The sequence below is a fragment of the Saimiri boliviensis genome, chromosome 7 (assembly GCF_048565385.1).
Source record: "Saimiri boliviensis isolate mSaiBol1 chromosome 7, mSaiBol1.pri, whole genome shotgun sequence".
Lineage (NCBI taxonomy): Eukaryota > Metazoa > Chordata > Mammalia > Primates > Cebidae > Saimiri > Saimiri boliviensis.
The window spans coordinates 67782483-67796295 of record NC_133455.1 but is presented as its reverse complement, the minus strand read 5'-3'; the positions used below and the strand labels follow the sequence as shown (position 1 = coordinate 67796295).

The following is a 13813-nucleotide window of genomic DNA, read 5'->3' as shown; positions in this document are numbered from 1 at the left end:
CACCTGAGGCAGGTGAGCATGCCTCCTGGGTCCTGTCAGACAAAGCTAGGAGAAGGCTGTGCCCCAGTATGGGGCAACGCCAGGCACCACCCCCTTGCCAGGAAAGCCTGCCACCTTAGCACTTTTACCATTTCAGATTATTTTCAAGGTGTGTTTGGTAGCCTGGAACAAACTTACTGCCTTGGAGGCAAACCCAACCCATGAATATTTGGGATTAATTATCTCTCCTTCGTTTGAGCCCAACAACCTCCTCAAAGGTATATAAAGGGATTTATTTTGCACAGGTCTTCAGTTCCCTTCCCTCTTCCTCTCACTCTCAGTGTCCCTGCTTAACGTACACTCTTCTCTTCGCCAACCTCCTCACCATGAGCAGACAAGCCAGCAAGATATCCGGTGGCGGGAGCCAGGGTTTCTCCGGCCGCTCTGCTGTGGTCTCTGGCAGCAGCAGGATGAGCAGTGTGGCCTGGGCTGGGGGAGCTGGCGGAGGGGCCGGTGGCTTTCGAAGCGGAGCAGGCGGCTTTGGCAGTCGCAGCCTCTACAACCTGGGTGGCAACAAGAGCATCTCCATCAGTGTGGCAGCTGGTGGCCCCCGGGCTGGTGGCTTTGGTGGAGGGCGTAGCAGTTATGGCTTTGGGGGTGGCTATGGAGGTGGCTTTGGGGGTGGCTATGGAGGTGGTTTTGGTGGTGGCTTTGGTGGTGGCAGAGGAATGGGAAGTGGCTTTGGTGGAGCTGGTGGCTTTGGAGGGTCTGGTGGCTTTGGAGGGGCTGGTGGCTTTGGAGGGGCTGGTGGCTTTGGTGGCCCTGGTGGCTTTGGTGGGCCTGGCAGCTTTGGGGGTCCTGGTGGCTTTGGCCCTGGGGGCTTTCCTGGGGGAATTCAGGAAGTGACTGTCAACCAGAGCCTCCTGCAGCCCCTCAATGTGGAGATCGACCCCCAGATTGGGCAAGTAAAGGCCCAGGAGCGGGAGCAGATCAAGACCCTCAACAACAAGTTTGCGTCCTTCATCGACAAGGTGATGACACTCTGGCTGGCCATCCCTTCCTGGGCTAGGGACCTTGAATTTGATCCCTGGGACACAGTGTTTAAATGTGTCTTGGATGGGCCAGACTGGAGGGTGAGGAGTTAGGCTGGAACTCTAGGGTCTGAGAAGATAGTCAGGGCTGCGGAGTTTGTCCACATGGTCAAGTGAGGGGAGGTGTGGAAAGAAAACGGTCCCCTATTTGGACCTGAACACCACATACCCTGTTTGTCGGAGCCTCTGCCGAAGTCTCCAGTCATTGCTTCACTGAGGCCCAGGCTGGCAAGGCAGGCAGCCCAAGGCAAGGGTCATGAGCACTGTCAGGGAAGAGTCCACTGAGAATGGGGGACTTTTCAAATACAGGTTGTCCTCTGAGGCTTTCCAGGAAGCCCTTTCCCCTGCATGTCGCTGTGCCAGGCAGAGGAGACTAATGCCCTGGAGAAGGGATTAGGAGCATAAGTAGAACCTTAGTCCCAAGGGACTGAGGTGAAATAAATGACTTTGCACCCCTACTCAGCCCAGTCAAGAAGAGAAGAGTGCTTGGTGAGCTTCTCCAGACCAGGATAGCTCTCATGGGGCTGCCTCTCTGCTAGGCTCAAGAGAGGTGTTGTCATGCTAACTATGGTGTGTCAGCCAGCACCACCTCACTGTTTCTGAAGGGCTAGTAGAGTCATGGGTGGAAATGGTGCTGCTGAGATTTATGTACATGTTTGCAGAGTGTACTGTAGTTTTGGAGGTTGAGGTCGGGTCATGAAGTCCCCAGGGACACCAAGGGGTCAATCTTCTAATTCTCTTGCTTTCAGGAAGGGGCTACTTCCCGTTTCCCCTTCCTCTATAACTTTCCAAACCATGCTGCAAGTGTAGTGTCCTGACTGATCACCCGTCTGACCGTACCCTCTCTGACTACAGTAGGAGCCTATCTTTGCATCCTTTCTAGGTCTTTGTGCTGGGGGCACAGGGAGATAGACACCTAGCCCTGCCTGGGTGAAGACCCCTCTGCTCCTCTGCTACAAGTGTTGCTTGATGTTGCTTCCTGCAACCGTTGCAGGTGCGGTTCCTGGAGCAACAGAACAAGGTCCTGGAGACCAAGTGGAACCTGCTCCAGCAGCAGGGCACAAGTTCCATCTCAGGCACCAACAACCTTGAACCTCTTTTTGAGAATCACATCAACTACCTGCGGAGCTACTTGGACAACATCCTCGGGGAGAGAAGCCGCCTGGACTCTGAGCTGAGGAACATGCAGGACCTGGTAGAGGACTTCAAGAAGAAGTGAGTGATGGCAGGAGTGGGAAGATGCCGCGACCCACCCTGTCTCAGAGTCTCGGCCCTTTCTGCATGCCCCCTGACTGCCGGGCAGTGGTGTCGCCTGGCCCATTTCCCTCTCCTTATCTTCATGGAAGACAGCTTGGTTCATTCAGTTCCCCCTCACCTTCCTTCCCCAATTTAGTTCTTTGCAAATAAAATTGTGGCAAGAGTTTAGGCTAGGCACAGTGGCTCATGCCTATAATCCCAGCACTTTGGGAGGCTGAGGGGGGCAGATGATTTGAGGCCAGGATTTCGAGACCAGCCTGGCCAACATGGTGAAACCCCATGTTTTGTACTTTTCTATTAAAAGTACAAAAATTAGCTGGGTGTGGTGGCACACACTTGTAATCCCAGATACTCGGGTGGCTGAGGCTAGAGAATTGTGTGAACCCAGGAGATGGAGGTTGCAGTGAACCAAGATTGCACCACTGCACTCCAGCCTGGGCTACAGAGCAAGACTGTGTTAAAAAAAAAAAAAAAAAAAAAAAAAGGAAGCGTTTAGAGTCGGGGAAGCATTTCCTCATGAGCCACTTTGGGGAATCCTGGTTCTGGCATCTGAAAGATTCTGGGACAACTCAGGGCACAGTGATCAACCATCCCAGAGATTTGCCTGGGACTGAGGGTTTCCCAGGATGCACAACTTTTAGCTAAAACCAGATAGTTTGTACTAAAACCAGACAGTTTGCCTGGGCAAATCGACATGGTTGTGCCCCTTAAAAAACAGGAAGATAGTAAAGAGGATGTGCTCATCTGAGGGGGCGGGACAGGGATGGAGAGATGGAAGAGATGAGCTTTCAGAGTTCCAGGGATCAGTGGTGTTTATGGTAACCTCAAAACCAAACTCAGCTGTTTTTGTTTTCACTCACACAGATATGAGGACGAAATCAATAAACGTACAGCTGCTGAAAATGAATTTGTGACTCTGAAGAAGGTAAGGGTTGTGTGTGAGGTTTCTGAGTCTTGTAGCTGCAGGTCTGTGACTGGGTTAGGGGAATCGCCTCACTTCACTGCCACAGAGCTTCCAAGTTCAGGCCTTTGGAGCAATAAACAGAAGTCAGGTGCACCTTAGTCCGGAAAGTCCCTAAAAGATCCCATCAGCTTTTAGTTGTTTAGTAGGATTGTACTTAGACCATCCTAATGAGATACAAAGTGTCCATTCAAGTGGAGATTGGTCTTAGACAAAGACTGTCACTGTGGCAGTCCCCTCTGCTCTTTCTTTCTTATGGTTTGTTGTTTGTTCCTTGGGGAATAAGACCTTTATGCTCTTCTTTTCTCAGGATGTGGACACTGCCTACATGAACAAGGTGGAGCTTCAGGCCAAAGTGGATGCCCTGCTAGATGAGATTGACTTCCTGAGGACCCTCTACAATGCTGTGAGGATGTTACCTACTAAGAGGGGATGGAGGGAGAGTGAGATGTTTCCAGATTTGAGGTTGGTGCATTTTATCTAGGCCCCAGACAAGGATGTAGGATGAGCCTGGAGATGAGAACCCTTGGAAGGGATTCCACAGGATGGGCTGCAGACGGGGGGTTCTCTGAGTGGCTGGGGACAGTGTGCAGTCCATACACATTTCGAGCAAGGAGTCAGTGAACGAGACTGTTGATCAGGAAATCTCTTTGGGGCCCTGTGTCCTTGTTACAGAGACCCCAAAAGTGAGCAAGCTCCCTCTGTGTTAACAGGAGCTGTCCCAGATGCAGAGCCACGTCAGTGACACGTCTGTGGTTCTGTCCATGGACAATAACCGCTCCCTGGACCTGGACAGCATCATTGCCGAAGTTCGTGCGCAGTATGAGGATATCGCTCAGAGAAGCAAGGCAGAAGCGGAGGCCCTGTACCAGACCAAGGTGGGTGCTAGGCACCTCTTAGAGGATCCACTGGAGGCTTTAGAGAGGCTGTGGCTTACTGGACAGCTGGGTACTGAGTTCCCAGTGGTCAGTGGGTGGGTGGCTTTTGGTTCTACCCTCTGAAGACATCCTTCTAATGGTGGTTCAGTTGCAGAAAGTCTTGCCCCTGGGGGAGGTGGTCACCTGCTATGTGGGACTGACTCCAGCTTGCTCAGGAACTACAGGGTAGGAAATCTACCACAACAACCCAGAGGTTCTCTTTCCTCTGCCTGGGGGATGTCCCTGCCGAAACCCAATTATCATTTTAGCAAATGCTTACTGAGCTTCCCAAGGTTTGGTGGGTGATGTTGGAGGTATAGAAACAAGTCAAGCAAAGCTGAAGGAATACCCCATCTTCCCTTCTTTTCTCTAGTTGGGGGAGCTGCAGACCACGGCTGGCAGGCATGGGGATGACCTAAGAAATACCAAGAGTGAGATCATAGAGCTCAACAGAATGATCCAGAGGCTGCGGGCAGATATTGAGAATGTCAAGAAGCAGGTGGGATGATCATGGATGCCGGCACCTGGGATGACTGCTGACGGGCGAGGGCTGGGATCTCAGGACTCCTCCCCTGGAATAGACTTCTGGAGGTGATCTCAGGCTGGGTGATTCACAGGGCACTATCTCCACACATGGAGACAAGATGGAGACCCTAGGGGAGGAGAAATGTTCCCCGACTTTAAGATGGGATAAGCCATTGCACGTCAGGAAGGGCCTGGGGCCCTCTCATTGAGCTCATCCTTCTTACCTCCCTTGTCCCAGAATGCCAATCTGCAGACGGCCATTGCGGAAGCGGAGCAGCGTGGGGAGATGGCCCTCAAGGATGCCAATGCCAAGCTCCAAGACTTGCAGGCTGCCCTACAGCAGGCGAAGGATGACCTGGCCCGGCTGCTGCGTGACTACCAGGAGCTGATGAACGTCAAGCTGGCCCTGGATGTGGAGATCGCCACCTACCGCAAGCTGCTGGAGGGCGAGGAATACAGGTGAACCCCCAGTCCCGTCTTCCCACGCTCCTTGGCTCAAGTCACATGCCGAGGGCCAGATAAGTGACCAAGTAACCGTGGGTGGAGCTCTGCTATATAAAGAGAGGCCTTGCAGAGAAGCATTTGCCTCTACCAGCCCACTCCCTCCCAGGCAGCCGAAGCGTGTATGCAACCAGTGCCCACAGACTCTCCTTGCAATGGCCCAGAGAGGGGTGGAGAAAGCTCACCGATCTGCCAGGCTTCTCTGTTCAGCTCTGTCTGCTGTTCACGCCCTTGGTCCATGGATCTGTTGGTGATGTGCTTTGTGACGGGCCGACGTTCTCTTGCTTTCTCAAACAGGATGTCTGGAGAGTGTCCGAGTGCCGTCAGTATCTGTAAGTACTGAAAGTAGCTAGGAAAATGAGAGTTAATTCTGAAATATCTGTACTAATCCAGAGTAGTAGCAACTAATTTAAACATATTTTTATGGAAGTTGGAGGGGTTTCCTGGGAGAGGAGAGGGAAGCGATTGGCTTTTGTAATTGTTCTGGGTTCAGGGCACCTTTAACAGGCTTAGAAGGGCAATGTGGAATATCCAATGGGGGCCCCTTAATGGGAGGAGAAATTCAGAGGCTAGATCCCCTCCAAGGGGGTCATCAAGACTGGAACTGTGGGAGGAATCTCTGGCTAATTCATAATGGCTTCAAGGCTGGGGAGTGAGTAGCCTGTGGTCTTGGAACTCTCATGATGACCATCCTGTGGAAAGCTGCCGTGGTCAGCTCTGGATAGTCCCGGGCCTGGTGGCCGGTGCTGATCGCTGTCCTGGTCCTGTCCTCTCCCCCACAGCCGTGGTCAGCAGCAGCAGCGCGACGTCCGCCTCAGGAGGTGGCTACGGTGGAGGCTTGGGCGGTGGCTTTGGCGCCGGCGGCGGCGCCGGCAGTGGCTTTGGCCGGGGAGGCGGCGGTGGAATCGGCGGTGGAATCGGCGGTGGATTCGGATTCGGCGGCGGCGGCGGCGGCGGCGGCGGCAGCAGCAGCGGTTTCAGCGGTGGCAGCGGCTTTGGCTCTGGCTCCGGGGCCCGGTATGGAGTCAGTGGCGGGGGCTTCAGCTCGGCCAGCAACCGGAGCGGCAGCATCAAGCTCTCCCAGTCCTCCCAGCGCTACTCCAGATAAAGAGCGCGCATCGCAGCCACCCCAGGGTCTCTCCTCCACTCCCCATGCCTCCACATCGGCAACACTCCCGGCGCCACCCCCTGCTCCCCAAGAACGTGGCTCTGCGCTGGAAGGCTGGTGGCCTCCTGCTCCTCCTTCCAGATCCCTGGCCAAGCCCAGTCACAAGAATTTCAGGCTCCCCTCTCTGGCTCCAGCTTGTGCCTGTGATTGTCCAGGTGTGGCCTAGGCCGCCACCTTCTGCTGCCCCGGTGTCCCCTCCCTGGGTGGGATGCTCACTACAGCTCTGATGTATATAGTCCACAGTCCCTTCCACCCCTCTGGTCTGTAGCCAATAAAGTGCACTCTGTTTGACTCTCGGCCTCTGAGTATTCGCTCCATGTCCTTCTCAGGGCACTGAGCTCCCTGGTCACCTCCCTGGCCTCCCTGCCTCTGCCTCTGCAGCTGGAGAACCCTTCCTCTGAAACAGAGGCAGCTCGTCTCCTCCATCCATGGTGTGGATCCGGTTGTTCATCATTCTCTGAGCACTGTGGGGAGGGAGAGGCCCTGCTCCCGGAGGCTGTGTACCCTCACTGTCCTTAGTGGAAAAGGATGGGCCATGCAGACATCTATCTCCTCCCTGCCTTCTCTCATGTGGGGGAACTAAGAGGGCCTTGGGGGCAGAAGGTTTCTTCCCTTGCTGTTGGTTCTCACTCTAGCTGACATCGTCAAAGTTTTCCCCCATCAAGGAAAGTTCGGGCTGCTGGAAGCCCAGGGGTGGAGGGGTTTCCCCAGAGCAGCCGATTTCAAAGTCTGACCCAGGAACACCATTCTACTGAGACACTCTGTAATAAAAGGTTCCATGTCCATTACATGTTTCCTTTTTGGAGCACATATTAGAATTTCTAAGAAGTTCAGTAACAAGAAAGACCTGTTAGCTTCCTTGAATCCAGCATTTCCTGTGGAGACCCCCATTCCTGCACCTAAGAAAAATCTCTGCACCTAAGCACTGTGCATACACTTAGGGCCTGAAAGGATGTCCACCAACCATGAGAGCTCTTTTATTTTTTATTTTTATTTTTATTTTTATTTTTTTTTGAAACGGAGATCTCAGCTCACTGCAATCTCTGCCTCCCGGGTTCAAGCGATTTCCTGCCTAAGCCACCCGAGCGGCTGGGACTACAGGCACATACCACATGCCCAACTAATTTTTTGTATTTTAGTAGAGACGGGGTTTCGCTCTGTTAGCCAGGATGGTCTCAATCTCCTGACCTCATGATCTGCCTGCCTTGGCCTCCCAGAGTGCTGGGATTACCTCGCCTGGCCACCAGCCATGAGGATTCTTGTCATCCTGGCGTCTACCCTGCACCAAGAAGCTCTGCTAAAGTGTCAGTTGGCCATGGGAGTGCTGTCCAGAAGGTCACTGCTGGAAAGGACTCAGAAGCAAGGAGTCCAAGCCTTCACTTCCAGATGAAGACTGAGGCTCAGAGAGGCGGAGTGACTCCTGTAGGATCTTATAGTGCGTGAATGCCTGAGCTGGGAAGGAAGCCCAGCATCCTGAGTCTGGAGCTCCTTCCGCTTCCAACACTGTACTTGCTGCCTTCCAGGCATGCCACGCTACCTGGGCACCTGGAGAGAACACGTAGGCTGTGGAATAAAAATGTGGAGTCAGGCCAGGCCAGGGAAGCCATATTTCTATCATGGGACAAGGAAGAATTTGTTTTAGAGATGAGAAATGGCAGTTAGAGAAAGAAAACCTGCCATTGGGGGTTGAAGAGATTCAGTGTGGAAATCCAGCCACCGGTTCCACTTTTTGGAGGAGGGGGGATTCAGGAGCTGTTGTTTCACATTTGAGTAGAAACGTACCTTTTTTCTGGTTGGTATCCTTCTGTGAAAAGGCAAAGGAGACATAGGTGAGGAGACTCAGTGCCCGACCCAATTCAGGGCGTTGCCCTATGGGGCTATGCCAGGCCAGTCATGGGGCAGCTGCTTCACCCTGGGCAAAGTCTCTATCAACGAATTCCTTCCTTCACTTATTCAACCAGTATTCACTAAGTGTTTATTTTCTGTCTGGAACTGGGCTAAATTCTGGAGATGAATTGATGAGCAAGAAATCAGATGCTGACCTCACCCTCATTTTAAGAAGGGATTCAACAACAACAAAAAAGGAATCAAACCAAATGGACAAGATAATTTTAGTTTGTGGGAAGTGTAGAAAGAAATGGAACTAGGGGCTGAGTTGGATGGATGCCAGGACCGGTTAATGTCCTGGATAGAGGTGGGGAGATTAAGGGAAAGGAGAGATTTAACCAGGACGCCCAGTTTCCCAGTGAGAGCACTTGGGTGGTTGGTGGTGCCATTTACCAAGGTGAGTGGAGGGGTGGGAGGGCTGGATAGGTGTGGAGAGGAGCTTCAGCTCTGCTTTAGACAAGGAGGAGCTGCTCATGACATAGTCGCATGAGACATCCAGGTGACATGTGAGTCTGTGGATTCAGAAGGGGGCCCCGTCAGGGCTAGACACTTGGATCTGGACATTATCAGCCTAAGGGTGCATTTTAAAGCCATGGTACTTAATGAGTTTTTCCACAGAGAGGGTGGAGAAGAGGGTCCAGGCTGAGAACCAAGGTGGCCTGGAATGTAGAGTCAGGGATAGGAGCATGTTGACCAGATGGTGGAGCCTGGGCCACGTTCTCCAGAGTGCCCCCACCTGAGCAGTCCGGGGGGCTCTAAATTGGCTCCAAGGAAAGCCCAGAGCAGGCCTGGCCTTCCTGGGAACTGTGCCCACTGGTTTCAAGTCTCGCGTTCAGACAGTGACCTCTGTCCTTTGCTGATCCTCCTTGGACCTATGCTCATGGCCCTTGTTTCTCCTGTGGGGGTTTACAGAGCCCGTGCTCCCTAAGTAACCACTAGTGGTGAGTTGGGGGTGGGGCTCCGTGCAGCTGCTTAAAGGAAAGCCTGGCACTCGAGGAGTGAGGTAGAGAGGCTATTTCTTCGAGGTGTCATTATTCCAGAGGAATGGCCAGGGCAGGTGACCTTGGTGCCAGGACCTGAGACCCAAGGAGTTAACTCCATGCTTGGCTGGATATGCTCAGCTTAGCCCTGACAGTTTCTTTTATTCATTTATTTTTTTGAGACAGAGTCTCACTGTGTTACCCAGGCTGGAGTCTAGTGGCATTGTCTCAGCTCATCACAACCTCTGCCTCCCAGGCTGAAGTGATTCTGGTGCCTCAGCCTCCTGAGTAGCTGGGATTACAGTTGCACGCCGCCAAGTCCAGCTAATTTTTGTATTTTTAGTAGAGATGGCCATGTCAGCCGGGCTGGTTTCTACCTCCTGACCTCAGGTGATTTGCCCAGCTCGGCCTTGCAAAGTGCTGTGATTACAGGCGTGAGTCACTGCACCCTGCCGGGCCCTGACTGTTCCCAATCCAGGCTGAAAACCCCTTGCAGGAACTTCACCTGCTTCCAGTGCTCCTTCTTTTCCTTTGTGTTAGTATTTGCATAGTTTCTCTGCACCATTCTTTGGTTTTTATTTTGAGACAGAGTCTTGCTCTTTCTCCAGGCTGGAGTGCAGTGCTGTGATCTCAGCTCACTGCAGCCTCGACTTCCCAGGTTCAAGTGATTTCCTGCCTCAGCTTCCCAAGTAGTTGGGACTACAGACAACGCACCACCATGCCCTGCTAATTTTTGTATTTTTAGTAGAGCCGAGATTTCACCATGTTGGGGAGGATGGTCTCAATTTTCTTGACCTTGTGATCCCCCACCTCGGCCTCCCAAAGTGCTGGGATTACAGGTGTGAGCCACCGCGCCTGGCAGCACAATTCTATGTTGACTTTTCAAGTGCTTTTAAGTCACTGGGCTTGAGTGTGCCTTCTTGTACTTGACTAGACTTTTCGTTCTTTTTATAGGTAGTCAGTAAGTCCTGTATTGTCCATGCTTTTACCCATAAAGAGAGCTCACAGTGATTGTTGAATAAAGCTTACTTGTGAGCGTGGATCTTAAACTGGGATTTGGGGTCCTTGGTCAATGGTCAAGAGTTTCTTTGCTCTCTTCCACATCTCTCTTTCCTGGGTGTGGAGAGGTATATCCATTTGCAATGAAACAGAGGAACCAACTTCTACCCTATGCCCCATTCTATCCATCTGTCTACTCCCCTCCAGCCACCCCGACACTGCCTTCCCCAGAAGAAATGCCCCAAAGAGCATTTTCCTGTCCTAAGAGCTTGTAAATTCACTGGTTCACTTCCCATTAGGAAAATCAAGTTGTGTTTTTAGATTTCAGGTTATTTCCTTCTACATCTTTGTGAGAATACAGGTTACATGTCAGAGCAAGTATCACTGGTGACAATGTCACATCTACAAAAGCCTCAGTTAAGGAAATCAGGGGATTGTTTTCCACAAGAATTCGAAAGTAGTTCAGCACTTGCCTAGGGATAATTTAGACTTGACTGCTGCTGATCAAGGCTTGCATGTAAAGTTTCGCATAATTTGCAGGTAAATCTCTTCGTGACTCTTCTCTGTTTTGCCTACAACTGGGTGGAGTGTTTGTTAGCCAGGGGTCAGAGATCTCACATTCTGGGATTTGGACTGCCCTTTCTCTCTGCCTTCTCAGCACTTCAGCGCATGTGCATTCTCCCTCTATGCAAAGACAGACAAAAAATGTGGACACCTTGAGAGTATCTTGGGATGACTGAGAAAAACTCAAGTTCTGAAAATGCTTCTTCACGCATTTTATCTGTATCTTAACTACATCCTTCACAGGCCCCTCTGGCACTCACACTGCCTAACTTACAACTCTGTTGTGCTTAAGATAGAGCTAATCACCACCAACACTTCCAGTCTAGGCTGAAGGCTGAAGGTGACTTGGTTTTCCTAGGAAACCATTAATGGAGGTGTGCTGGGGGAAATCTGATACTTTGGAATCCGTGGTGACAAGACTGAATGGTGAAGGGAAGATGACTGGGTGGAAGTAAGGCTGCGACTCTCAGTGGGGGCAGTTTTGCTCCCCAGGGAACATATAGCCATGTCTGGTGACATTTTTGGTTGTCACAAGTGGAGGAGTGCTTTGGGCATCTGGAGAGTAGAGACCAGGTTGCTACTAAACATCCCACATCACACAAGCCAGCCCCTTCAACACAGAAATGGCCAGCCTGAACTGTTCACAGTGCCACTGCTGAGAAAGCTGTACCAAACAAGAGGTCATCTCACTCACTTGTGTCCTTGGGAGAAGATCTTTAGTTACAGTGATATGGGTTATAGCTAAACTGAATAGAGACATACTCTGGATTTGAGAGAGGTATGTATTTGTAGCAGTTTGTTTTAAAATGGAAATGTCCTTTTATTCTGGATGAAAACATGGGAAAGAAACCAGGGAAATAGTGTGGCCTTGGGTGGGAACTTCCAAGAACTGTGCAAATGACCCACAAGGTGCCTGCCGTTCTGGTATCAACTCAGCTTTTTCACGCCTTTGTGCCTCTGATGCTCTGTTCCCTGCCAGGAATGCTCATTCTGCCTTCAGCCATTTGCCCTGCCTCACTCCTCACTGAGGAGTACCCAGGCACTGCCTCCTGAAAGCTTTCTTAGACCTACGTGGTGCTGAAAATCTGTTTGGGCTCCCATGGGACTTTGTTTACCCCTTTCTATCATGTGCCATATTATATTAAAAGTTCATGTCCTTTGCAGGGACATGGATGAAGCTGGAACCATCATTCTCAGCAAACTGACACAAGAACAGAAAACCAAACACTGGATGTTCTCATTCATCAGTGGGTGTTGAACAAGGAGAACACATGGATACAGGAGGGGAACATCACACACCGGGACCTGTTGGGGAGTGGGGGGCTGGAGGAGGAATAGCAGGGGCTGGTGGGATTGGGAAGGGCTAACATTAGGAGAAATACATAATGTAGATGATGAGGGGAGGGATGCAGCAAATCACCATGGCATGTGTATACGTATGTAACAAACCTGCACGATCTACACATGTACCCCAGAACTTAAAGTATAAGAAAAAAAGTACAGAAAAAAAAAGACTAGTTTCAGTGTCTGTTCTCCATATTAGAATAGAAGTTACTCGAAGGGATGGCTGTGCCTGATTCATCTTTGTGCTCCTCAGTGACCAGCAAAATGCCTGGCATGTAGCAGGCACTGTGAGCTTCACTGAGCGAATGAGATTTTGAAAAGGGTAGGGTAGATTCTTAAAGGTAATTACTGCCCTGACATATTTAACAAAAACAACTGGATTAATTAACTAACTTTCGTGACTAGTGCAAGTCATATGCTGGGCACTTTGCATATGTCATCTCATTTCATCCTTTGCAACTGCCATAGAAGGCAGACAGTAATAATCCTCATTTTCTAGATGAGGACACTGTAGCTTGGAGAAGCAGAGCGACATGGCTGATGGGAAGTGGCCGATCTGGACTCAAATTTAAAGGATACGCATGTAACTGCTGTGCTATGCTGCTGAACGCAGGCCGGCTGGTGTCTTCTTGGACTCCAAGATGTTCTCCCTGGTACATGTGCTAACGACTATCTGCAGTTTTAAGCCAGAAATCAAACCTAAAGTTCCTACATTAGCAGAAGAGATTTCTACAGCTGAGGCCTTGTGACGGTGGGCAGGCTCACCTTCAACTCTGGGGAGTTCTGATCTCCAGCCAGAGAAGCCATTGTGATTGATTAGGAGAATACCTTGATAATGATGGCTGTTCCTCTTTGAGGCCACAATGAAATTCATAAAGTTTAATTTATGTTTATGTTCATCAACACAAGTTGATGCTTCAAGATGGATCTGAGCATTACACTCTAATGGTGTTCTTTTTTTAAACATGTAACACAAATGTATTATTTAAAGGTGCATCTCGATTACCCATTTGGTGAACAAAAAGAAAATATGATGGTGCACGCCTGTAATCCCAGCCCTTTGGGAGGCTGAGGCAAGTGGAGCACCTGAGGTCAGGAGTTCAAGACCAGCTCGATCAACATGGTGAAATCCTGTCTCTATTAAAAATATAAAAATTAGCTGGATGTGGTGGTGTGCATCTGTAATCCCAGCTACTCGCGAGGCTGAGGCAGGAGAATCACTTGAAGGCGGGAGGTGGAGGTTGCAGTGAGCCTTGATCATGCCACTGCAGATCAGACACTGCAGTGACAGAGCGAGACTTCATCTAAAAAAAAAATTAAAAATAAAGTAAAAGAGAAGATTGTGACAAAACATTCCTGTGGGCCAAGTGATCCATCCCAACACCCAAGACCCAGCAAGCAGCCAAGCTCGGCACAACCTCCTCTCCTCTTTTTTTTCCTCCAACAGGGTGAGGACATTGCCTTTTACATTGCAGATGTTGGAGCGGCTCATATCATCCCAAAATGCCATGCTCACCCATGTGTCCTGTCCCTGAGAGCCTGTCCTGACCAGCACCTTGGTGAGCCTGGCCAGCATGCTAAATTGCACATGGCTGGTGTCTAACCGAGCATGAGGGGGTCAGGTGGAGAGAATGTGGGTG

The 13813-nt window shown here is 50.8% G+C and overlaps 1 protein-coding gene across 1 annotated transcript; it reads left to right on the top strand.

Moving 5' to 3' along the window:
- The first annotated feature begins 365 nt into the window (after positions 1-365).
- On the top strand, positions 366-6664 carry KRT3 (keratin 3). The gene is made up of 9 exons (XM_010350003.3): positions 366-1010; positions 2065-2285; positions 3192-3252; positions 3599-3694; positions 4002-4166; positions 4579-4704; positions 4969-5189; positions 5529-5563; positions 6014-6664. Exons 1-9 carry the CDS (start codon positions 366-368, stop codon positions 6337-6339), a joined length of 1896 nt encoding a protein of 631 aa, XP_010348305.2. The 3' UTR covers positions 6340-6664.
- The last annotated feature ends 7149 nt before the right edge of the window (positions 6665-13813 follow it).